General features: G+C 42.9%; 1 protein-coding gene across 7 annotated transcripts in view; it reads left to right on the plus strand.

Annotated features, from left to right (window-relative positions):
- Nucleotides 1-638: 638 nt before the first annotated feature.
- The window catches only part of MTCL1 (microtubule crosslinking factor 1), a 102,316-nt gene continuing 76,094 nt past the window's right edge, over nucleotides 639-26,860 (plus strand). For 6 of the 7 annotated variants that reach the window (XM_054285342.1, XM_054285344.1, XM_054285346.1 and 3 more), the window contains exons 1-3: nucleotides 640-774; nucleotides 12,143-12,367; nucleotides 13,871-14,029. In XM_054285342.1, the coding sequence (XP_054141317.1) occupies nucleotides 12,170-12,367; nucleotides 13,871-14,029 (357 nt within the window). In that variant the 5' untranslated portion in view covers nucleotides 640-774; nucleotides 12,143-12,169. Of the gene's footprint in view, nucleotides 775-12,142; nucleotides 12,368-13,870; nucleotides 14,030-26,860 lie in introns of all 7 variants that reach the window. The other variant, XM_054285343.1, reaches the window with a different exon arrangement.

Consider the following 26,860-nt stretch of genomic DNA (forward strand, 5'->3'; position numbering starts at 1 on the left):
CCGCACCGCGCCCCGTCGCCCGCCAGACCCTTCCTCAAGGACCTGCACGCCCGCGCCGCCGCCAAGCCGCCGCCCGCGCCCCCCAAGTCCCCCGGCCTCCCCGCCCGGGCGCCCTCGTCGCCGCACCCGGGCGCGCACCAGCCCTCGGCGGGGCTGCTGCCAGCGCCGGGCCGCCTCTCCCGCCGCCCCGCCGCCCCGGGGGGCAAGGCGGCCGCCGTCCCCGTCACCGCCGTCGGCAGGGCGGGCGCCAAGGCCGCCCCCTGCGCCAAGCGGGCGGCCCGCGGTCCGGAGCCGGGGCCCGGCGGCCGGGGCGCGGGGCGGCAGCCCGGCGGGGAGGCGGCCCCGCCGCCCGGCAAGGGCAGGAAGGCGAAGCGGGGAGCGGCGGCGGGCAGCGGCCATGCGGCGGCGGCGCTGGCCCGCGTCGGCCACACGGACAGCAGCTCCGACCTCTCCGACTGCCCCTCCGAGCCGCTGTCCGACGAGCAGCGCCTGGCCCCGGCCGCCAGCAGCGACGCCGAGTCCGGCACCGGCTCCAGCGACCGGGAGCGGGAGCAGCCCGCCGCTCATCCCGCCGCCCATCCCGCCGCCGAGCAGCCCCGCACCGGCCCCGGCCCCGGGCGCGGAGCTGCGGCGGCCCTCGGCTCCCGCGGGGATGCGCTCCCTGCGGCCACGGGCGGGGGGAGAGCACCGAGCCGCGGGGAGCCGCCGCCGGCAGCCCCGGAGGAGCTGCAGCGGGAGGTGGAGGAGCTGCGCTCGGAGAACGAGTACCTCAAGGTGAGCATCGCCCGCGGCGAGGATGGGAAGGGATGGGAAGGGCAGGAGGCGGCAGCGGTGGAAACGCGGCCCCGTCCTGCCCGGGAATGCGGGGACCGCGCTGGGAAGGGGGAAGAGTATTCGCGCTGCCTGGAGTCACCTCCCATGGGACCCCCGCCCCCGCTGGACCAAATGCCGAATTTTACCCGCAGGAGGGAAATAGGGGCAGGGACAGCCAGCCGGGAGCCTCGGCCCCCTCCTCACCCGCCCCCCGAAGCGGGAGCGCGGCGCGGCTTGAGGACAGCTAAGGGACTTCAGGGAATGATCGCGGCTCCCTGCAAAGCCCGAATTGTGGGCGCTGGATGAACGTCAGTCCCATGCAACATGTACCGTGGCAATGTTGCGTTTGGTTGACGTGGTGGTAGCTCAACAAACCCCGACTCTTTCTAAAGCACAGCAAGCATTCTACTGGTTAGCAGAACTTTGCTTTCCAGGAACTGTTTTCCTCAGTATTACCCTTTGGGAAAAGCCAAAGGAACAGGTTCCCTCATTTGATGTGGAAAGGATGACAGCATTATGTGCTCTGATTATTGTGTTACTTTATCACTGGAAAGTGGAGCCACTCGCTGTGAAGTACTAATAGAACAACAAGAGCAGCAAGAAAAAAGTGTCATTGCATCCTTGTACAGGTAGAAAACTATATCAGTAGGAATCCTCAGAGAAACAGGAAAGCTAAATTCAGGCTAGCTCTGAGCACGGTTGACCTGTGGGAACCTTTAGTTGGACTGGTGCTTACAATCTGATCTTTTGGCAGAGCAAAGAAGCTGCATCCATAAAGATCTATAAATAAGATAAACTGAGATAATCCTGTAACCACAGCCACTGTTTGACTCTGCCTCTGGTGAAAACAATCTTTGTTCTCTAATATTTGGAGCTCCCTGTTGTCAAGCAAAATAACCATGGAAATCCATGTAAATCTAGGATTCTTACTCAAATAAGAACTGCAGGTTTGTGTATAACCTTGGGAAACAAGAGTGATAAAGATACAGGCTAGGCTCGTTAAGGGGTTTTGGCCAAGGTACACAAAACAATATTCAGCATAGCAAAAGGGTAACAGCAGGGGTGCTGCAAGGTTCTTTGCCAGGTCTGGTGCTGCTTAGTGAACTGGAAAAAGGAACCAGCAATGATACAGCAAAATTTTCAGATGACATTAAGTTTTTCTAGCTTAAGTCAAGTCCAGCTAAGATCACACAGAACTTAATAATAAAGTTAACCCCTGAGGAACATGTGAAAAATGAAAACAGAGGATGGTAAATAAATCTTAATATTCAAAATCTTAAGTACTTGGATGGAATAAGTATGCACTTTTCTATTTAAGTGTGTTGTGTTTACTCAGGAGCATAATGAGAGAAGGAGAAGTTAAAATCTGCAAAAATTGTTAGATTACAGAGGGAACTGAAAAGAGACTAACTAAGAAAGTCTGGCAATATTTTATAGAACTGTAGCTGTTACACAGGTCAGTGAGTGTACCTGAAATACTGTGGGCACTGCTGGTAATCTAGAAAAGGATAGTACAAAACCAGACCAATAAAAATTATTGGCTTGTAGCAAAGCTTTTGTAGCACTCATTGGATGGGAAACTCGAGTGTGGTAGGGAAATGTAATAGTCTATAAAAAGATGAGCAGCACAGAGAACCTTTATCACAAGCTTCTCTTTTATTTGACAGCCTGGAAGCAAAAGAAGATGTAGTGAAATCAGAATTGGTAATGGGAATCACTTAAGGAGTGGGTAACTGGCACTGCCATTGGAAGTCATGAAGTCCAAGAGCATCTCTTTGCATTACAGGGTTTGAACAAGTATATGAGTATTATATACTTAAACCCATTACAAAGTGTGTGTCAAGCTCTCATTCTTTGTAGTGAAAGTGATTTTTAACTATGGGAAACTGGGAGAAAAAAGAGTGTGTTTGAATTGTTTAGGACAGACCCTTGGTTTTGTGTCCCACCTGAGGAACCCTGTGATCATGGGACCTAGTTTACAAGGGCAAGTCTTAGGTGAAGAACTTTATTCTGCTTCATTTCAAATTTTTCACCCTGTGCAACAATGTGTTCAGATCCTTCACCTTGATGCCTTCATCATCTACAGCAGTTGTTTCCTCACACTTTTTTTTTATTCAGATTGTGACTTTGTCATGTTAAAACTATTTCTGAGTCTGGTAGGATAATACAGACTGGTTTCTTTGGTGGGCATGTCGTGGTGCCTGGAAAGCCATGAGCTAACACAATTGCCTCTTCTGAGGGAAATGAATACATTGTCTGCTTTGCTTGGTCACCTTGGTGTGCGAGGTCTTAGTTCTGCTCCTCTCTCAAAATGGCTGGAAACAGCCCAGTGATGCAAAAATTATCAGGAGAATTCCCAAACCTCATTCGCTTTTCCTAGGAAAACCTATAAAAAAGTCTGTAAATTAAAACCACATCACTGTCTGAGTTGTTTACTTGTGGGTTTGTTCCATGTGTTTTTTCCAATGCAGTTCTCTTGGTTGGCATTGGAGTGAGCTGTGTTTCTCCAGAGGGGGCTAAGGGATAACAGGGATGCTGTCAACTGTAAATAGACAAATGATTAGATAAATCCCAGAAGAAACTGTTAATTTCCTGGGCATGGCCACAAGCCAAATTTTGTGGGTTTCACTCCTCCTTATCCCTCCCTGCAGCTGGAGTGCAGCCCTGAGTGCACATAATAAAGTCTTTTTCAGGGAATTTTATCTTTCACATAGGAAGGTCTTTCATGTATCTTTCATGTGTCTGTAACACAGGTTATAGAAGATACACACACACACACACACACACACACACACACACACAGACTTGGTGCTAAAGATTACTAGAGATTAAAGCGTTACCAGAAGAAAAAATCCAAAACAAACCCAATCATTTGTTTTTGTTTCTACACACTAAGTACTAGAAAGTCTCCCTGAATGCAGAGCAAGCTGCTGCTTCTGCAAACATCTCAGACTTCTTATACCATGAGCCAGATTTTAACTTGCATCAAGTTTCCACCTTATGTATTTTCAGGGCTTTACCCTAGATAAGAATTTGGCTCTAGCCATAGCTAACTAGCTGCAAAGCTAAGCCTGTAGGTGAAGTGCATGAGGAAACGTGTTTACACTGAGAAGCCTCTCTTCTACTACCTCTGGGAAGTTTCATCACTGATTTCAGTTTCGTGTATTCCTTGCATGACCTTATTTCAGCTACCTGTGGGGGAAGACTGTAATACTACAGCAGCATTTTTAAATATATCACTTAGTTGTTGATGTCTAAAAAGAGAAATTTTGTCATGGTTCCTGACTCTGCAGGACCAGGAGATAGATCCTTGGTAACTGCTGGTAGTAAATAAAGTTTTAGTTATTGCTCATCAGTTCTGTTAGTAGTAGCAAAACACTGCCCACACAAGTGGTTGATTTTCAAGTTTGCTTTAAAGTGTCCAGCACACGGAGAAGTGTCATTCACCATGCAAGTCCTTGGGAAACTCGGAAAGAAACCCTTTGTGGTGTAGAGCCCTCTGAAGGGTGAGGAATCTTAAGGGAAAGGGCTGAAATTTTCGCAATTAGAGATGTTTTTTATTTGTCTTAGCCCAGCTTTAGTTAAGACTGTTTTAATTAACTAAATGTGGTGGCAGAAACAGCAGCGGTGTTTTAGTCACAACACACGCCCCTTTTCTCTTTGCACCCTTCGTGGCGCTGATGTGAAAGCCGCCTCCTGCACGAGGCGTGACACTTCCTACAGCCCTTAAAATAAACCTGGTGCTTGCTGTGCTTTTCTTTACCTGCCCTTCTCTTTGTGCCTGTGTTGTACAAGTTCAATATGCTGGGAATGCTGCTGCAGTGTGGATTAGCACAGACAATATACTATCTTGGATTTATTAGATAACTGGCTTTTTTGTCTTGCTTTGTCTTTTTTTTCTTTCTGTATTCATTTGTAACTGTGACATATTCTGGATATGAATTGACTAAGGGACCACTGCAGGCCCTGTATTCCACTCTGATGCATCTAAACATGTTCATTTTTGTTTGAAATCACAATGTGTGTCATATGAGTTACATTGTGTTTCTTTACTCATTTGAAACTGTAGCTCTTTGAGTTGCAGCCTCGCGCTGAACTCGGGGGCAGTAATTCCACCGCTTCTTTTATTAACCTGCAGGGATTTGTGGATGTCAAAGGGTTTTGCTGGACAAAAGTGATGCACAGTGATGGCACCAGTTTTTTCCCGTTTAGCGAGGGTTGCAAGGGTTAGCAAGATAAAGCTCATCGCGCATCCCTGCTCGGTGCTGCTTTTCCCACCTGGAGAGCATGGAAGGTGACAGCCCTGCCCGGGGCACGGACCCCAGGTGGCTGGGGGTCAGCTGCCGAGCAGGATGTCATTTTGGGGGGACAATGGCGAGGCCGTGTGCCTGGCTAGCTCCAGCTGGGTCCTGGCAGCCCCCACCCTGCCTGGAGGGGTGAGCTCTGTGCTGCGCGGGGTTTGCCTCGGTGGCTGACAAGAAATGCTATGGATGGTGCCATTGATGAGCGCTCCAACAGCTTCAGCAGCCCCAGTCAAGGATATGTGTCGGAACAATACTGTAGCTAGTGCTTGAATGAGGCAGAAAAGCTGCCAGATGCTGCTCTCAGATCTTGTGAAGTTAAACCAGCCCTTGAGTCAACAGGTGTTCACGGTCCTATGACTTTTCAGTTCACATCTTGGTTTTGTGCACAAGCTTCAGACCATGTTGGATTGGTGCATGACTTGTAAAGTAGTCTGATTTGAGAGCTAAATAATAACATCAGGGGCCCAGGGACTTTGGATTCATTAACATATTTTGCAAGAGGCAAAAATAATGGTTGTTGCTTTCTTCCCAATCAAAGCCTTTCAGAGCATATTTATCCCTGCTGCAGTTCTGCTGTGAAGTGCTGTGGGGGATGTGTGTATTCCTTAGCAGCAGCAGCATCTCCTACATATAGATGGTTTGAGATATTTAAATCATGAAAACAGAGATTATGTAAAATCACAGTTCATGAATCTTAGATTTATCAAGGATTTTCTAGAAGCTCTGGATTCGCCAGTGCAATAGCAGCTACCCCCTGTAATTGTCACTCTTTCTCCCTTCCCCACTCTCCCCTCATTTGATATAATTTATATTAAATAACATTCTGTTTAGAAAATGGTACTGACAAAATCTATAAATATGACTTTTGGGTAAATTAATAGACATATCTTTTACATAGTCCTGATTCATTTGCATTATCTTCAATACTATACAATTTAGTGATTTTGTGTGTTTTTGTCTTCATAGTTGCAGGTATTTGTAACTTAATGTAACACTTCTGCATACTGATGTGTTTTAACTCACTGGAACCTAAAGACTTTGCCAGTGTGTATAACTGTATTCACAGAGTAATGAATTCAGTATTCATGTGTCTTTTATGCTGGTTTTTAACATGTAATTTCTCCCTAATAATAATTTACAAATTTTCTTTGACTCATAATTGTGTTCCACCATTTAGTGGCTCTGAGATAAGACCTCTTTTATTTTAGGCAGCAATTCCTCTCAGTGAAGGTAGATCAGCAGGCTGACCTAAATGCACGTGCTGAAGATGACCCTTCTTCTGTATTTATGTGCAGTTTAGTGGTCTTGCTGTGGACTGCATTTAGTCTGGTCCCTTGAACAAAACATCCCCATCATGCACATGTTTTAGAGCTGTCCAGAGGACTCAAGTAATGGAGTGCATTTGAGGCTTGGAGTGCATCTTGATGCACCTACAGAGTGTAGGTCTCTGTTTGATTTTGGAAGGAATCCGTTTCTTGCATGCTCTGGGGACAGAATGAGTGTGCAGTTGATGGAGATGATTGGAAAATTCATTTTCAAACCTTATTACAGATCATAACTAGACTGGCTGGGTGGACAGAGCCCATAAGTTATGCAAGTATTCCTGGTCATTTCAGTGGGAATGACTCAGATGAGTATGGGTTACTCAGTGTAATAGCTGCATGGCCTGACCTTTTCTCTCTTTCTCTCTCTCTCTTTTTTTTTTTAAAGAATCATAAACAAGGCATATTCCTATAATTTGTTCTTAATTATACTTCATTGTAATTAAATCAATAATAAACAAGCATGACATCAGTAAAGGTATTAATGAGATAATGGCTTCCCTTCTGACAGGCAAGTGTTTAATTTGCACAGTACAGACAGAAAATGACCCATCAGTATGTATTTGGGCTACACAGTGTGGAAGTTGCACACAAGGCTTTCACCTTCCCATCCAGTTCACATTGGCATGGCACACTGACAGGCAAATGGGGAATCCTGGTTCTGTTGTTTTTGCACTGCAGTCCCGGGGACTCCTGCAAACAGAGAGGCTGTTTGCATTGTTTGCATTGTTTGCATTGTTTGTGTGTGGCCCTGAGTCCATACAGCCACCCTGTGACCCTCAGATGGGTGGTTCCTGTGAGACCCCAAAGAGCTGGCCTTTAGGAACTCATTTGGGCCAAGGGAAACCATGAGCTGAAAGGCTCAGGATGTGCTACAACTTGGATTTCTACAGCAAATTTGGAAAGCACTGCCAGTTAGAAAACAGACTTCCATTCATTTTTTTCTGATGACCAGAGTGACATAGGGAAAGAAAAGCAGTTTAACTTTTCCTAAACAATATTCCTTTTTGCAGGACTCTCTGCTTCATGCTGTTCTTACTGAAAATAATAGCATAATTACCATTAAATTAAAAGGGATCGAGAGGAGGCTTTCATCCCCTTCAGGAATGCAGAGCAAAGTGAAGCTTCTGCTGCCAACACTTAACCTCCCAATTTCAATTGCCACTTTGGAGTGCTGGAGCAGGTCCTCCCTGTTTAGGGAAGGGAGCAACTCTCCATTTTCAGATGAATAAAGAGGGATGGCTGCTTTCTTGCCTGTTTGTTTTAATTACTTTTAAGTGCCTGTTCTGATCTCTTTCTTCAATTTTACAATATTAAAGTCTATGGTATGAAGCTCAATACTTCCTGAGAGAAAGAACTTTAATTCTAACTCACAATAATAAGAGTAGCAAGAACAATAGATTTTAATAAAGTCAAGGGTTTGGCTTATCTGTTCTTTCCATCTGCCTTGCAGCCAGAGCATCCCTTTTTTGCAAACCACCACGCTGAGAAGTTTGGCTTTGCTGCATTTACCTTTGAGTTCACAAATGATTGACATGTTTTCCTTCAAAGCAGTAGTTTGCCAGTTTAGTAAGCAGGACCATCATAGTTTCAGTTGTAATTTCCCCTTCCATGGGTCTTTAACTTACCTTCCTTCATTTTCTGTGCATGGATCACTTTGGAGGAGGAGTTAAAGCTGTTCTGGTTTTCTAGGTGCCATTGTAACAGTTCTGACTTAGGATCTTTCACCATACAGTTTCAGTGTCCACAGCAGAATCAAAAGGAGACTAAACTGTTAATAAATGAAAGCATCTACACCCTTGTCACTGGCCTTGTGGCCTGTATTGAAAGCAAGATTGTGTCCTTATTGTAACTAAAGTTACATTTCTATGGTTTAGTTAAAGGTTATCCCAGCATCTATAATTGTGTGCTGACTGACATACAAAATCTGAGCCAGATTTTCCAGAGATGACATGTTCCTCTCTATATATTTATTATATATTAATAGGACTTCATGTTGCTAGTCAAAAAGATTTAATCTGTCTGATTTAATCTGGTGCTTTTCCTCTCTGGGCTGGACAGAATACATTGGTTCAAGCCCCAAGCACTGCAGCAATACAGCAGAATATGGGCTGATGCTGCATGCAGCCTGTACAGTGAGGTTTCTGCTCCTTATACAGTCAAAACTGTTTGTGGCCTCACGTTGCCTTGCTTTAAGGCTCATCCAAAGGGTGCTGTATCTCTAAATACAAGAAGTCAGGAAACAGTTTGATTTCCATGTGAAAATTTTGGAAGAAGAAAAGAAATTTATTGTGGAAAAGAAACTGTGTCAGTCAAAAAATATCAGAGAGGAGAACTGTGTGAGATTGTAAAGTACAGCCTCCTTCATTGTATTCTAAATTTTAATTTATCTGCAAAATTACACTAGAGCACTAGAGAAAAGCACACCTTGTATTTACAACCAAAACCAGATGGAAACATAGCGCAAAAAAAAAAAAAAAAAAAAACCCACCAAAAAAACCACCAACCCCAAAACCCCAAAAAACGCCCAAAACAAAAACAAAAATACAACCAAACAACCAACCAAGCAGAATAAAACCCCATAACACTGACTTGCAAAGTCATGGCTGTGCTGATAAGAGAGATTGAGAAAACTGTGTTTTACCAGGAGATTAAAGACAGTCCTATCTCCTAAAACATAACTCATGCCAATGCTTGCAACTCTTTGAGGAACTTCTTTGTTGTGAGGAAAGACTTTGGATTGAAGTCCCCAACAGAGTGGCTTTTACAGCTGGGAGAACTCCCATGCCCACAGATAGGATTTGGAAATATTCCGTTTCAATGGGATGAGTGTTTCAGGGATTTGGTTGTTTAAAATTATATGAAGTCCACTTTCCAAATTTGGTTGCAATAAATGCTTTGAAATCAAATATTGTTTATTATTTGTCTTTAGAAACCAACAAAATTTACTACCAACAAAACTTGATAAAGATAAGAAGGAAGTTTAAGAGATGAGCAATGACATTATAATTGCAGGCCACTTTATACATGAAAGCCATTGCTTAGTTCTTAAATGTAAACAGCAGATTATAAACCAGATCCCATTAATTTGTTGATGACAGTTGTTTTTCTTTATTGTGGATTTGTGTTTCAAAATTTTAATTTAAAACCTAATTACTAATCTAATATTAGCATTCTGAAGATGACATTTAAAAGTTAATTGAACTTAAATCTAGTTGAGGTGAATTCAACACCTGAGTCTGCAGACAACCCTTAAGAAATAACTCTGGTCCTGTTTATTCCATAGGGCTGTGTTAGCTCTGATTGGTAAAGACTCTACTTTTGGTATGAGTACCTTACCAAAATACCTCAATAATAAGCTGATAATGCACAAGTGTACTCCTTTTCTTAGGTTCAAAAGCCACTGCTACTCTCTAATCAGTTTCTGAAATCTTGGCATTTTCTTCTGCATCTCCTATCTTCACTGGGTAAACTTTTACTTTACCTCTTGAAATTGTCTATGAATGTGAAGCATAGTGACAAGTGTGTACACAGAAAAGAAAAGCAGGTCTCATTTCCAATCCAATCAAGCATGCATTGCTATGTTTTTCTTTTTAAAAATATACATCATTTATCAAAACTTCACCAGTGTGTTGGCTGTAAACTGGCCAGAGTATTTGGCTGTGTCCTGAGGAGCAGTAGATAGAGCCTGCACCCTAAATTGTTTTGAAATAGTCCTGCTGGGTTTGGTCTGCAGAGCTCATTTGCTTCGTTGAAGTCAGCTGTTTGTGCTTAATTAATGTATTTGGAACTTGTGAGGATGTTATTGCTGCAGGGTAACCTCAATGACTGTGCTTACACTACTCCTTTCCAGACAGTGTATGGTGTGAGCACGATCCAGCTCACTGGGGAGTGACCCCTGAGTTTATCCATCCACACAAATATCCTGATCCTGCCCCTGTCCCAGAGAGACTGTGGGACTGGATGCTCCTGCAGCAGAAATCTGAACATATTGAGGATGTACAGTGACATAGTGGGCTTGTGAGAAAACCCCTCTGTCCTTTCAGAGCATCCAGGGAGAACAGTGTAGGGTGCTGAGTGGGGTGTGTTGGTGGAGCAAAGCCTCACTGGTGAGCCCAGAACTGTAATTCTGGAAATAACAGGACTTGTGCGTACCCAAAATTTATGCTGGCTCAACTAATTGAAATTAAACCATGGCTGTATACTGGAGTATTTATATATTTATATGTGGATGGGATTTTGGTAAGAATAACACTGTAGTTCTAATATAACTGACAAGGCTCAAGAACCCATCACCCATTTTCCTTTGGTCAGGATTGTGCTCAGGGACAAGATCTGCTCTGGACTGGTTATCAAAGCTCCAATGAAGCAGGATTAATATGTCGGTCTGGTTATGCCATGGGATGGGGGAATGGTTGAGAGGAGAGTATGGGCAGATGTGTTCTTGCAGGGACTGGACAGGGATGGTTCAGCCAGGGGCAGGGGGGCTTTGTCAAGGGTACTGACTTCATAGCAGTGCCCCCTCCACCTGAGACAAGTGTGAAATATTCTCTGGCCACCTTTGGAATTTCAAGTGTGAAATACTCTCCAGCCATCCTTGGTATTTCAAGAGTGATTTACAGATCTGAAGTGGGGTCACAGTGCAGCCAGACCCAGTACAAGTTCTCCTGGAATCTTATTTAAGTGAAGTTTTCCATGGAAAATTTGGTCTTTATAATATCGAATGCAATTTTAAAGAAACCAATTAAAAAATTAATAGTCAATTTCAAATATTCTCCTCCTAGCTCTTTTTCTTGATTCCCTCCTCCCCCCCCAACTTTGTTCAGTTTGAAGAATCATTTTTTTTTTCTCATGCAGTAGTTTAATACTTTGTACCCCTGTGCCTGGAAGACCTTTACAACAGTTCTAGCTTGGGAGCTTCAGTCACGCAGGCATTAAACAAATGGCAATGGTAGAGCTTATCCTGTTCAGCTGTAAATCTTTAATCTGACTTTAGAGAGCAAGTGCTACACATGGTGCAATGGGGAACTGGGACAGTTCATGATGCCCAGAAAAGAACCAGCAGGTTATTCCCATGGGCACGTGGGAACACATGGGAAAACATTGTTTGGTTCCTGCGGTCCTGTTATTGAGATGTGTGTGCAAACAGCAAAACCCCACTTTCTCCTGCACACAATCCAAGTATCATTAAGTCAGCGCACAGTGTTAGCCTCAGATGGGACAGCATTTCCATGTGAAGCATCTCAATATTTCATGCCAGGGACTCTTTTTTCCTAAAAATTTCATTTTTAGGAGGTGTTGGTTGTTAAAAAGGCACACCACAGAGATGTTGGAGTGCTTGGTTAAGTAGGTTTACTGTAGTCTAAGTAAAGCAAGGGATCAGTTCAAATAGTGGTAAAGTATTGTGCAGTTTTGATTTTAACTTGAGATGGTAAAATGAAGGTTACCAGTTTCGGGGGACATGAACATCTGGTTTGTTTTTAATTATCAAAGCAGTTGAAAGAAATATGACAAGTATCCATTAATTTGGTTCAGCATAATTACTCAGTGTTGGGTTAAAACTTCTGTTCCTGTGGCTTCTGGAGCTGCGCGTTGCAATCTGTATCATTTCATTAATGTGGTATCCTAGCGAGCATGTTTCCTATTTTGCTCCCATGGGTGAGATTTAGAGGTATGATGGAGCACTGTTTTGCCTTCTCACAGGATGAGCTGGATGAACTTCGGGCTGAGATGGAAGAAATGCGTGACAGCTATTTAGAGGAAGATGTTTACCAGCTGCAGGAGCTCCGGCGAGAGCTGGACCGGGCAAACAAGAATTGCCGCATTCTGCAATATCGTCTCAGGAAAGCAGAACAGAAAAGCTTGAAAGTTGCACAAACAGGCCATGTGGATGGAGAGCTCATTAGGAGCCTGGAACAAGATTTAAAGGTGGGTTGAGAGATTCATATCACAGCAAAAGAGAGCAGACTGTGATGTGGCTCTCTGCAATGGAAGTGAGGGTGACACATGAAACAAGCAGTAGTTCTCCAAACGTCACAACCAATTTCCTTCTGCTGTGGTGGAGAGCAAATATTCAGCTCATCGCCATAAAAAGATGTGCCAGTGAGTGAAAAAACATGTTCAGATTCAAAATGAAAGAAATACAGTCAAGTTACATTTCTGCATTTGAAAGATTTAAAGGGTCTTGATTTACTGGTTTTACTGAAAACCTTAGCTTTGCAATACTGTGTAAACAAAACCTGATATGCCTTTTCCAGCTCATGCTGTTTCCTTCCTTTTCACTTCTTGCTTATGCAAAGTAACTGGGAAAAAATAGTTCTAAGTTGCATTTCTTAGTGTCTAGTGAGTTACTTGTAACAGGAACAGAGTGTTATAGTATTTTTGCAGGGCAGATAGAGAATCAAAATGCTCATTCCCTACAAACACAAATACCTGTCAAAATTATATTCATACTGAAACAGTTTTTGTATCTTTCAGAAATGCTTCCATCAAGACCAAGTAAAGCTTTGTGTAGACATGATGTTTATCTAGCTTTACTCATCTTTCTTGATATTGCTATCTTGCAGCTGTTTTTAAAATATCTTCTGTAGAGAGGACTACTTGCAACTAGAATTATTAAGAATATTGTACTTATAAGTGCAAAACATAAAACCTTCTGAAACCAGAATGATTTGTTATCAGCAGTGGAAATGAGAGTAACATATCAAGTCATCAAACCTTTTAAAATGTCAGATCTCGTTTTTTTCTTTTATGATGGAAACCAAATTATAACCTTATAACAATAACAATGATACATTACTCAGTAAAAATCTTGTACCTAGATTTCAATGAAAGAGATATTGAGTGTTTTTATTACTGACTTCTTGTAATTCCATAATTCCTTGTGTTGTATGATGTATCACCTTTATAGATGTTTTTGGAGTAAATATCTATTCTTTTTAGGCTGGACTCAGAAAACCTAAGCTAGCATATATTTCTGTGCTTTCATATCACTCTTGCCTAGTTGTGATTGCTGCTAGAGCAGCCAGTTTGTGTGGCTGTGACGGCTGCTCACACTGCTTTGATGGATGGCCCGTCAGCATTACAGCACAATTGCTTGTCTTTGGCTTTATCTGTGTGATGTGCTGGGACTTTGATGGGCAGCTTTGGTGCCTGCTTGTTTCCTCCTGCTGTTCATGACATTGCCTTAGCATAATGTGGAGAGGAAGCTGGAGATGGGTAATTAAATATATTTTCATTCTGGATTCCTTTATTAGAAATGAATATTCATTTTGGTACTTGGAAGGCTTGGAGTGTTCCATCAACAGTGTCATAATTGAATTAAAAATCTCTTGGCTGTCTAGGGCTGTCATGTGCTTCTTACTGTAGGAGACATACCCTAGCTGTTGCTCCTCATGGATGATCCTCATGCATTTGTGCTCTTTTGACCAGGTAGCCAAAGATGTTTCTGTCAGACTGCACCATGAGCTGGAGAGCGTGGAGGAGAAACGAGTCAAAGCAGAAGATGAAAATGAAGTCCTTCGGCAGCAAATCATTGAGGTGGAAGTATCCAAGCAGACGCTGCAAAATGAACTGGACAAGTTAAAAGAGGTAAGCAATTGTCAGAAAAGCCATGCAGAGCATGGGGTTAGAATGGAAATTTGGCACAGAGGTGTCTTAGACTACTAATTCTTACATGAAGTGCTTGCTGATATTGCTTGTACAATTGTCCCAAAGGTCTCCTTTGTTATACGTCCCAGATACGTCATCGGTAATTTAGAATCAATAGAGATGTAGATGAGTGATGCTCCACTTCTTGTCTGGGGCTTCTCACAGGGCTTCTGTCCCATTTTAAACTGTCTCCTTAAGAACTCTCTTCCTGCTCTTTTTGATTTGACTCCAGCTAGCTCTGGCTGTTCTTTACACAGACTGGGACTTCCACCTACTTGAAAGTCAAATGAAGTGTGCATGACTTGCCTCTGAGAGCAGGGCTCAGATAGGCAAGCCGCTGTTCTGGCTGGTACTCCTCAGTGATGGTGGTGGTGGAGCTATCAGCATGAGCTGGGCAGCCAGAATGTGGTCTGTAATGTATAAATAACATTGCACTTCAGGCACAGAAATGCTGTCTCTTGAGAAAAGGGATCATTTCAACTGGTGCTGACACACAGTCACACTGGGTGAAGTGATGATCCTTGGAAGCAAGTGAGCTGAGGAGCAGGGGACCGTAAAGGGAAGCCAGATTCTAAGCCACAGCTCTTTGCTGGAGCCTACATCCCAATCTGCAGTGGTATTTCTGTTCTCTTAACAGTACAGCAGATTGGTAGTTCACAGCCCCTGCTCTGTTTTAAACCAGATTGAGATAGAGCATTTAAAAGTAATGAGGTAAGACATTTATCCGCTGAGCCCTGGTCAGATTTAGAGAGCTGGTGCAATTATGTGTTATTTTAATCTTTCCAACATTACTTGTGAGTCAACTGGCACAAAGCCTGGCTCAGTTTTATAAGGACAGTCCCTATTTAATTTCTCTGTGCGTTGGAGTTAGGAGTAGTCCAGTGCAGGAGTTTTGGAGCCTTTGCACCTAACAGAGCAGATCATCAGCTGGTACACATATCAGTGTTGCTTAGATTACTTGTGAACCTGGCCCAAAAGATAAAGTCTGCAGGATGTTTTAGCTATTCTTCTCCTTCCTCAATGTTATTTGTGAATGCTGTGCTAAGTGGACATGATACCATGTTGCAGGGTCTGCAGTCTCTGCTCTGTAAAAAAATGCCGTCTCATCAACAGTACCAAATTTATTGCTTGTTGTTGATTAACATGCAGGTCCACTGGGTACTGCTTGATGGCCTTGGGGTTCAAGCAGAAACTAAATTGTGGGTGAGAAGTGAGGGAAAAAATGGTCCAGCAGTGCTGAAGGCTCAAGCTAGCTCTAACCAGGCTGAATTTACCTTCCTGCTTAGATTGCTGCAGCTGTCAGCTGTCTCTCTGCTGGATTGCAAGATGAGGTGAAGGCACCCTTACTTTGTATGCATTCCTTGCCAGTAAGAGGCAAAAGCTGGAGGGGAGGTAGGGAAAGGGAGAGATAGCAGGTAGAACGATGGGATGTATTAATGCTGATGTGGAGATAAAGCAGGGCATAAGAGGGATCATGAGATGTAGTAGTAGTAGTAGTAGTAGAGATAGTCTGGTTTCACATGCCGTGAGTTGTGGTTTCTCTGGCAGTCACAATTTCACAAGGTCACTGGAGGTGAGAAGATGAGGTTGGAGTCCTTTGCAGGTCACACAAGGACAGATGAGCCAAAAGCTGGAGAAACACAGCTACGCATGTGTCAGATAAGTGTGTTTGCAGTGTTGTTGACATCGCTAAAAAAAAAAAATATTCTTCACTCAAGATGTGTTCAAATAACAACCAGAAGCGGTGCCTCCTTAGGAACATTTAATGTGTGCAAGGAATATATTACAGGCATGCCAGTGGAAAGCTAGTGCTTTATATATCAGGACAAAAGTGACCCCAAAGCCATGTAGCTTCTCCCCAGTCCACCCTGACTCTGCGTCTTGTCTATCCAAGGGCTGACAGTTACAAGGAGCGTTTTCCTCTCTGGTCCTGGAGCGTTGCCTGAGACCCAGTTAGACAGTATTCACCCTCTGATATAGCTTCCTGCAACCATATGCTCATTCTCTGCAATATCCTTGACTATTCTCTATCCTTGGATCAACAGAAAGGCTTTCTCCCATCTATGTTCATATTTATTGCTTAATTCAGTGCTCGCTTCTGCTTTGGCGTGCCGTGCAATTCCCTCAGCTCCCATTTCTCACTGCAGTGGATGGCATATATGTTGATTATCTTTAATGTATTTTGCATGCTGAAATACCTTTAGGAATTGTACATGTCTCTGAAAGCACTCTTTCTTTAAAGCCACCTTTGGTGTTTATCATAATCTTTTGAAGAATTTCTAACATTTATCATGTTTAGTGCTGTTTTTTCAGGGTTTTTTTCACCATAACCTGTTTTGATCTCCTGTGATATTTTCAACAGGACTTATTGGGTATATAGGCTTGTTCTACATAAATAAAAAATTTAATTCCTTAAGAAGGAAGTCTTACAGTTTTAACTGGGATTTTTTTTGCCTCCTACTGACCATGTAATTTCAAGTTGTTTTATTAAGTACATATAAGAGAGACTTTCCTCTCTTGTCACTAAATAATATTTCTCAATGTGTCTTACTGTGAAAATAATCCTTCACAGTCCTCTCCTCTCCTCTCCTCTCCTCTCCTCTCCTCTCCTCTCCTCTCCTCTCCTCTCCTCTCCTCTCCTCTCCTCTCCTCTCCTCTCCTCTCCTCTTCTCTCTCCCTGCGAATTGCTGCTAATGCACTTCCCTCCCCAGTCCCAGGTGCTTCTGGATTCCCATTCCATGAAACACTTCCAGAAGCTTTTGCATAATCTATCAAAACAGGCCCTTGTTCAGATCTAGTATCTGCCAAATGCTCCCCATCAAAAAAATATTCTGATTTTCACTGATTGTTTCATCAAGGAGCTCTCAGATAACTGGTGAGTCACTTGCAGGTTTTTAGGATGCCACCTCCTTCTTTCCCTTTGTCTTTTTCTTTTTTTCATAAATGTGCTCCATCCCTTCAGCCTTTTGCTGCATTTCCTGTCTTTTGAGCTAAGATATGAGTTGATAAAGCAATTTAATGGATGCTTGTGAATTTTGTCCAATTCTGATGTCTTCCAGTTAGACATCATTCTTCTCTGAATGTCTTCATCAGTATCCTGGCATTCACTTTGCTTACTCATGCCACTGTACTTCCTTTTTTGCTTTCAGTTCTCTTAGCCAAAAGATAATACAGTTCTTTCCTTTCCCATAATACTTCCTAAATTTTTCAGATTTTACTCATTTATCACTGTTCATCATCTGCTACTCTTGCCTGAAGTACTGTCACTGATTCTTTTGAAGATACTTCTTTCACTGGCTAATAATGTTTTCTCACTGAATGCTTTTTAACTTCACTGACTGTAGCAAGGTTTTTTGTGTGTCAGTCTTCTCTATCTGCTGAAGCACTGTGTTTCATTGATTTTTTCCATGATTACACTCACCTACTTTTTCAGTTTTCATTTTTCAAATCTTCCCTTTCTGTCCTTTTTACTATGAACATTTCAACTGGTTTTGCACCACCCTCTGATACCTTTTTCTGTGGCATTCTCCATCAGAGCTGCAGAGTTTTTCTACTGCTGTGAACACTTTTTGTAGCATATCCTGGGATGTTTGTGAGAACTGCCCCTTCTAGGAATTTGCTAGGATTTTCTGTGGCTTTACAAAGCCGCTTCCTCCTTACAGCTCTGGAAGCAAAGGCAGTGTGCCCTCACAGATTTGATAAGAACACATATCCCTGCCAAGGCTTGCTTGCTTTTTCCTCGTGTTGTCTGGGTTATTAACATTGCCATTTGAGTCAGCAGGCTGCCAGGACAGAAAAAAAATGACTCCATCACTAACAAATTACCTCAGCAACATCCCTGCAGCTGTCATTTCTCCCTTCCTAATATCCTAATGCACCTCATGAGAAATATCGATGTGTATTAAGAATTTTTCTCAATCAATCAACCAGAAAGCATTCAGAAGACTATTTTTCCAAAGTTTCCTTTCCTTTGCAGCAGTGCAAAGCCCTTACCAATTCTCTTCTGAGCATCTACACATCATAGCTTTTACTCAAAGGCTTGACAATAGCAAGTGGATTTTCTTTGAGAACTCAACATCTCCACTCGACATCTAATTCACCTCAAACTTCATTTCTTTGGAGCCACCAAGGCATCTTTAGGGAACTTCTTCCTTATACTTTCTCAGGAAAGATACTTCACAAAAGGATGGTCTATATTTAGTCTAAGTGTAAATAACTAGGAAATCATGCTTGGCAAGTGTTGGGTGCCTTTATGTACAGCAATCATTAATTCCCCTGCCAGCAGTACCTTTCAGAGTAATCCTGTCTCTGAGAGCTCCCTACTTGGGGAAGAACAAACCATTTCTGCTACTTATTGAAGAAAAGCACTGAGATGGCACGGGACCAGCTCCTGTTCCCCCTGAGGACAATGAGTTGGTTGCTTGTTTGCAGCTGCTAAATGTGTATTTTCCCCTGTCCTTTGTCTGGGTTTGGTGCTGGGTTTGGTGAGCCAGGGTGGAAAACAAGGCAGAGCTGTGGCAGCCCTGACACTGCTGGGGATGGGCAGCCCTGTCAGAGCAGACAAAGGGAGGGGAGGAATAAGGTCAGGGGCAGCAGCTGCTGGGAGATTTAGCATGAGTACTGTGAAATGGGCTAGCAAGAAATGAATGAGAATTGTGTAACTGGGAAGAAAGGGGTTTACTGGGAAGAAATTTACTGGTTGTGCGTTGGCCGTACTGAGCAGGTGACAATCTTTCTTATGGCCACTGAAAGCAGAAGGACCAGAGGGGCAGCAACCAGAGGTGTTCCTTTTTGTCTGCAAGGACCTCTGCTGTAGCAGCAGCCTTACCTGTGACACTGAAGCTTTCATGGCCAGCTCCTAACTTCAGTTGAAGTGCTTGAAGCCCTTCAGGTTGTTGGGACTGTCAGAGACCCAGGTGCTGTTCCCAGGGCATCTTCACTCAGGAAACCACTTCCAGCTGACGGAGGGCCATGGCTGCAGCTCAGGTTCAGTGGTGTTCTTACAAATAAAGGTAGAGGCAAAAGGCAAGAAATCCTGTTTCCATTCATTTCTGCTGAAGAGGAAGAAGTACAAGTTCTCTGCCCATAGTAATGCCTCCAACGTGCCTCTTCAGGACACAGACTGAGATGAGAACCAGCACCTACTGTAAATGGGCTTTCCCAGGTTACCTGTGGGCTTTTTCAGACAGTGACTTCTATAAATGCTCTTTTATCCAAGAGCTTTTCCTCCTTTGGATAGTGTAATACCTAAGCTTATTCTCTGCTCCTCCTCTGCAGCACCTTATTTTTGAGGCACTGTTCAAGAACTGCTGCTTTTAACAGTCAAAGAAAGTTTTCTGTTAAAATATTTGTATAACAGAGTGAAAACCTACATTCAGAACTTTAAAAAAATGATAGAAATACACAAGATAAGTTGAAAAGTCTTTCAGGCATATTGTTTTGAGTCAAGTTTTGCTCCAAAGTGCAAGTGCAGTACTCTGTTTAACATCAGTACAGGTGGAGTGCATTTTGCTCATAGAAGAATTGAGCTCTATAAGCATAACATAGCAAAATGAAATCTGGGAGCTGCTGTGTGTGGAATCTGGAGCTGAGTGTGACAGTGATTTTCATTGCCACGAACCTTGTAAGTAGGACAAAACACGTGCTGCATGTGTGTAAAGTGTGACTATCCCAAGCTGAAATCAGATTTCCCACTTTTTGCTCTGATATAAATACAGATCTGGTGTGAAGTGGTACACAAGTGCTAAAGAAATTATTTTTGGTGAAAACACACTTGTTTGCATAAAACATTACCCTGTGTTTTCATAAGCTAGGAATTTATACATACTTATTAAAGTGGCACATAGTGTTTTTCAGATATTTTTCAAAGAAAATTTACTCACTGACGTAGGGACATACTGTGAAAATTCCTTGATTTTTGTAATACATTGCCTTTTTTTAGCTATCAGTGAGTTTACCTGAAGGGAAATTTATGAGAAACGGGACAGGATTCAAGTAACACCAAAAGGACTAAGCAAGAACAATATGTTGACTCAATAACCCTGTTTAGAATTTAGTGCTTGTGACAGTTTTAAGTAATGAAGTCCTAGGCAATAATCATAACTAAACCCATTAACTGAATGAAAGTTTTACTGCAGCACCATTTTATCTCCAATATATTTTTTTTTTCACTGTGATAAATAATAAATTGGTACCTACCCACAGTGAATGATTAATACTTGTTATGGCATTTCAGGAACTGTACAGAGAGTGAAATGGTCTGCTCCTTCTTAGTAGGAGGCCATGCATGGGAATGGATCTCTCTGGACTCAAAAAACTCAGTAGTTAGGAAGCAAAGTCAGTAGCATGATTTTTTTTTTAAAGTTATTGTATTATACATCTTCTAATGCACTGTCCACATTTCTTTTTAGAAATTTAAAAATATCTTTTAACCAAAGGACCCCTCACATTTTCCAAATATTTTTCTTATGTTCTAAATGCTCTCCCTGAGCAGTATCTGCATCTGAAATTAAGGATTATTATTTAATAAATAAGATACCACCAAGCTCTGATTAGTCTTTATTTAATACGTATTTGTTATTTGTCCGGACTGGCCAGCACTCAGCTGACACTGCTTCCAAATCCTATTATAATTTTGAAGTGAGTGATTTTGAGATAAAGTAACAGTGATTCTGTTGATCAGATCCAGAGATCTGTCTCATGCAAAATCTCTTCTGTTACTCAGCCTGAGTTTCTCATTCCAGGCATGGGCTTCTGCTGACTCACCCCCTCCATTACTCCCAAATACTTTGAAGAACCACAACTGGCATTTGCATATGGAGAAATTATGTTTAGGTGATGGCATTTACAGCAGGAAAAGTGACCTAGCATAGCTGCATTACTGTCTAGACACCAGTTAGTTATAAGCAAGCCTTCTTTGTATGATACATTAAATTTCTCTGTGCTTCATTGATAATTCATTTTTCTTACTACATAGCAGAAGCCTTTTGGTAACTTTTCAATAGCAGAGACTGGCATGGAGAAGTTCAAATAGTGTATCAGTCTCCCCATCCTCCACCCAGTTACCAAAAATAATCCTGCTGTCTGTCACATGGGCTTCAGCAGTGACAGTGCAAACAAACTGTAGTCTCTGTGACATTTTCATTTGAAAAATACCTTCTTTTCTTTTCATTCCTTCCCTTAATATATCCTAACATAATTAAAGGTTTTATTCAGCAAACCCTTGCAAAATATTGGTAGCAAATCCTTCAAGTGCTGTTTTTGGGGGGGCGGGGAGGAAATAAGTGCATGCTCTCCATATTCTAAATTGTGTTTCAACTGGGGCAAAAGTCCTAGGTGAAGACAGTACCCTTGGTTTTCCTTGCCAAGGTGGGGAAAAGACTTGCTTCAGGAGGAGTAGAGTGTCACAGCATGCTGCTGTTTCTGTGAACAGAAGCTGTGATTTAAAGCTGGAGTATCCACAGCTAAATTAGTGCTGAAGTTGATTAGGTATTGTCATTCCACTCTCCAGTGAAAATAATTCAGAGCAGCAACCATCTGACAACTGTTCCTGTGGGAGGTGTCACGCAGTGTTTGGGGTGGAGGTGGCTACCAGGGCATTGTAGTTCCAGAGGTATCCCATGTCCTGCCCTCCCTGCTTCCCTCGCAGGGCTCGGAGGAGCCAGCACAGATCCCAGGTGAATGTAGCCTTGTGCGTACCAGGGAGCTCCAGCTGAAGGAGAAACGGTAGGCAGACCTGTAAGGAGGCTCCCTGCATTTGGTGCTCAGCGCAGAGCTGGCATCAGTGGGCAGCTCAGTGGCACCACTCCTGGGAGGCACAGCTCTCCTGCCCTTTGGCTGGCTCCCCGTGAGCCGGCGCCAACTGTTTTCATCTCACATCGCCGGTAATTTCATCCCAGCATCTGGAGCGCTGCGTAGCAGGGTGGAAAAGAGGGAGAGGCAGTCTGTCAGGGCAAGAAGAGGAGCTTTGTGAGATGCATAGATTCTGAACAAATTTTGCAGATTGCCTGTGGTTTTTGTTGTGATGATGCTGCACTTAGGAATATGTGTCACACCAGGGCATTGTCATCCACAGGGACGGTATTTTCCGGAAATGCTTAGCAAGGTGAAAAAAAGTCAGTGCTATTGATTTTTGTCCTTCTTTGAAAGGGTTGCTTGATTGTTTTTCTTCTGAAATTAATTATTTAGACTTGCTTCTCTAGCTCTATTTTTAAAAGGAGAACGTAACTTATTGCAGAGATAACTTATGAATTATTAACATTGCACTACTCAAGCTGTCAGAGGATGAATGAGGGGCAGAGACCTGACCATCTTGGCAAGCTTTCCATTGCCACATGCCATGGCACTGGGCTTTCCTCCTTCTCCATGCCTGGCACTGTGCAGGTAAGCCTGGCTCCACTGCCCAAAGCCTGGCTGGCTGAAAGGCAGCCCAGCTCGGCAGAGTGCCACACTTTGCCTGGATCTGTCAAGAAGTTCTCCGTTCCTCTGAACGGGAAAAATGGAGGCAGCTGGTGCAAGTAGGTCAGGAAAAGGGTTTAAGTGGTAAAGAGGTGGAATTATGCAGTTGTGACTCTTCAAGGAATTTGTAATCAGCACATTTTGCTGCTCTCAGTAAATAACCTGTTTCTTCAGGCCACAGATGAGAATATTTTCACCTATCTTGCTCTTTTTGCAAACCCAATCCATGCCAAAGCCATGGTGTGTGCAGTATTTCAGCCTCTTTCTCATCCCCACAGGAGTGATCCCCTCACCCCCATTGGTTTTGCCAGCAGTTATATCAGCTGGGAGCTCTCTGCAAGGTTAAGATTTTTTGTCCCTGTTCCTACACTCAGCTTGCTGAAAAATGCCTGGTGGGGAGACAGTATCTGTTCTGTGGGAGGAGGCATGGCAAAGCCTTCACTTGATTTGGGTTTGGGTTTGATGTACCTTGGTCTGAGAAGGCCTGAATTTTCTTTAAGTGCCCATCATGGTGGTTCATTCAATTCTAGAAAATGACACAGTCTGCCCTTAATGGGTACACTGCTTGTGATTTCTCTGTTTCCTTTTCTCTTTACTCTATATTTTGTTACAAGATGGAAGCTCCAGCCAAAATGAATGCAAAAATTACAAGATATTCCTACCCAAATTTTAGGTCTTGCTCCCTCAATAGTAGCCAGAGGTGGGGAGGGTAAGCTGTGCTGATATTTAGGGACATCAGCATAATGCCTACGTGGGCAGAAGAAGCACAAGGATCCATCTGAGACTGACAGATGGACGTATTGGTCTATTTAAGGCTCTTTCTCAGGGATCACTCCAAAATAGTTACAGCCCAATCTCTTCAGCGTGCTCCTGCCTCAGTGAGCTGTGCCAAGAGAAACTGGGTCTTGTGCAGAGATTGGTGAAGGCAGCTCACCTCATTGTCACTGCGTGCGGAGCTCGGGATAAATTCCCATCCTGAGTTCAGTGGTGTCAAAACAAAAGACTTTGAAGTGATGGAGGAGGGAATAAAGTTATTAAATGATATGATAAAACAGTTCTAAAGCAAGTGCAAATCTGCAAACCTTTAAATTGTTTTCCTCATTAATGTTGTTCATATATTTGTCTGTAAAAAATAATTGGGGATTTTTTTTGTTCATCTCTTCTTTCAGTTTTCTAGAGTCTGGTCATTCATAGAATAGAGAGTTCTTTAAATGTCATCTACTCCAACTCACAGTCAATGAATGGGGACATCTTCAACTAGATCAGGTTGTTCAGAGCCCCCGTCTGACCTTGAATGTTTCTAGGAATGGGGCATCTACCACCTCTGTGGGTGGCCTGGTCTGGGGCAAATTTGGGAGGAAACCTCTGAATGGAGTCCCTCTAGAAAGCAAATTCCAGCAGCCCCTCCCCCTCACCAGTTCGGGAAAGATTTCCTTGGAGAAAATGCACAGGTTATCATTCTTGCCATGTTATAATCTGGGCTAACCCTTCCCTTGCCCACTTATGTATCAGCGGAAGACCATCAGGATGCTCAGGCAGGACTTGCTCTTGGTGAGGCCGTGCTGGATGTCTCAGATCACTTCTCTGTCCTGCATGTGCCTTAGCATAGCTTCTGGGAGGATCTGTTCCATGCTCTTCCCAGGCACACAGGTGAGGCTGACAGCTTGGTCATTCCCAAAGTCCTCCTTTCTTTAGGAATCCTTCTGCTTTTCCATTGCATACTCATGTGTCTTTTGTGATTAATTTACTGATTAGTTGATTATTCCCAAACCAGAAACTGTAGTGCATACTGCCATAGGTATCATAAACTATGGGCAATTATAGGGGAAGGTTCCCATATTAGTTTGGGGGGGAACTGAAATGTAGGTCCTACATTACTTATAAGGATGTGAAAGAGTGGGAATCACTTGTTGGAAGGAGCTTCCTTGACCACTGTATTAAAACCACTAGTTGTTGTACCTTGACCATCATGAATCAAAATTATAGAATGATAGCTACTATGTTCTCCACTCTTGTGAGCTGTCAGGGTATGGGACTACAGTTTCTGGCTTACCTTCACAAGAGAAAGGAAAAAGAAATTAGAGTTGGTTTCCTTAAACTAAAATCTCTTTTGATGTTCTCCATCTCCTCCAGTGGCAAACAGATCAGCTTTCCTCTCTCCCCTTCTACAGGTTCCTACTTTGTGGGATTCTCTCACCTTCTGTTCCTTCCTTTTTTTCTTCACCTTAGGTTTTTCCTCAGCATTTTTCAGATGTGGGTGCTAAGCTGAACACAAAATTCTCCAGTATATGCAAACCAGCCCTCGAGGTTAGGGACAGCTGAGATGTGCAGGACTTCAGACACACCTTGGGACAGCAGTCTCTGGTGCTGGGGGCTGAGCTACACTGTTTGGAAAGTTACTTTACAGCTGCTGCCAAAAGCTGCTCCCCTAGGTCAGGACTTCAGGCAAGGAAAAAAATATTTAAACAGGAAGCTTTTTCTGCTATTTGTGGCTCCACCGGCTCTCAATCTCCCCAAAAATACTGTGAGAACATTCCCATGGTGGGATAACTTGTCACTTCCATTCTGGGCCTGACTGTAGTAAGTGCAAAAAACCAAACAAAATGGTTTTTATCCTACAGTGTTGATTTCACTCTAGGGTGAAGTTTTGCATCTGTTCACTTTTGTTTGAATGAATAGTCCACCAGTTCACACAGCCATAGAGGAGACTGTCATTTAAATAACACAAATTCAGAGATGTCTCTTGCTTCTCTTGGACACAACTCTTACAAAAATAACCGTATGTAAGAAATTGTGTATTCTTTTGGGGGGAGAATGTAAAAAATAGAAAGAGTTCTTGTGGTTCTGCACAGGAAGATGAGCCATTGGCACTCCTGCAAGCTGCCTTTCATTGAACCTGGTTTTGTGCTCTCAGGCTGTTGAAAAAACCAGAAATATTGCATGAATTGCTGTCCTTCTGAGTTGGTATGAATAAACACCGTGGACAACTTCAGCATTGTTGTTTCTGTGCTACAAGATGATCAGGAGAAAATTTGACAGTAATTTTCTTAGTCAAAGGGAAGGAAGAGGGAGGCTTTGGGGGTTGAGCAATTTGGGTATGTACATTTCACACATGCTTTGTGTCTTCACAGATGCTTTCCTTAAAAGTAAGAGGAAGGCTTTGGACACAATAAACCACAGGTATCCACAATGTAATGCTCCACAAGAAGTACCACACTTCTTCAAAGAGTCTGGTATTGAAAGAAAGATCTTTGTCATGCTACTACATGATTTTTCACTATGAATACAAATCAAGAGAGAGGGAAAAAAGAAAGCCTTCCTGAAGGCTTCAGTTTGCTCAACCAACCAGCATGTAATTCTCAGTGTATAAAGAGTGACACTGCTTTCCAGGATTCGCCAAAACCAGTTACTAATAAAGGCATTTTCACAACCAAACCTGACAGTCTGTTAACTGGTTTTAAATGGGGGTGTTGATTGGATCCTGGCACCTTTACTCTAGGTCATCAGCAGACACAATTGAAGACGACAAGAGCACTAATTAAATGAACCGGTTCTTCTATGTTATAATCTGGGCTTTAAAATCTAAGCCATCTTTTCTTCCCATTCCTGGCCTGCAACTGATTTAGTTTCTCACTTGGACCCTCTTACTCTTGCTCTGAGCTGCTGGAGATGGGTTTTTCTTGGCAGCTCAGAGAGGAGAAGGGGAAGAATATGAGATTTCCTCTTGGGCATTCAGGAGAGGAAATAGCTCGGATAAATCGCCCACCACCAAAGGCTCATTTTACCTCTGTTTCATATGAAGACTTGCTGGGTGAGGAGGATGTGGCAGAAACCACTTGGAACCTTGTGATGGGAAATGAGGAATAGAAAGCCTTGGGATAATGTTGATTTAGCTTTAATTTTCTATTCAGGGGCTTCTTGTATTGCAAGAATCTACTGCTCATACCTGATTATCTATAATCAAGATATTTCAAACAAAGCCATTAACAGAAATATTTCTAGTCTACCTCTGAAATTCATAATAAAGGTTTAAAACCTTAAACCAGATTGGCAGGTTGACATTTCCAAGAATTGTTTTTGCCATGTAAAACTGCTAGCATAAAAGAGACTCGGCATCATTAAGGATTTTTTGAGCTTCTATTTTCTCCATTAAAGTACTGACTATTATTTTCAAGTGAAAGATGTACCACAATGAAATCACTAGTGACTGTGCATTTAAGGATTTTTTTGACAGCACTCCTAACTATTATAGCCAGGTAGTCAGTCTCTCCCAGTATGACATGGATAGGAGTGACAATTTATCTTTTTCTCTGT

The sequence above is a fragment of the Melozone crissalis genome, unplaced genomic scaffold, assembly GCF_028551555.1.
Source record: "Melozone crissalis strain CALT ecotype California unplaced genomic scaffold, PUWL_Pcris_2 ptg000042l_1, whole genome shotgun sequence".
In the NCBI taxonomy this organism is placed as follows: domain Eukaryota; kingdom Metazoa; phylum Chordata; class Aves; order Passeriformes; family Passerellidae; genus Melozone; species Melozone crissalis.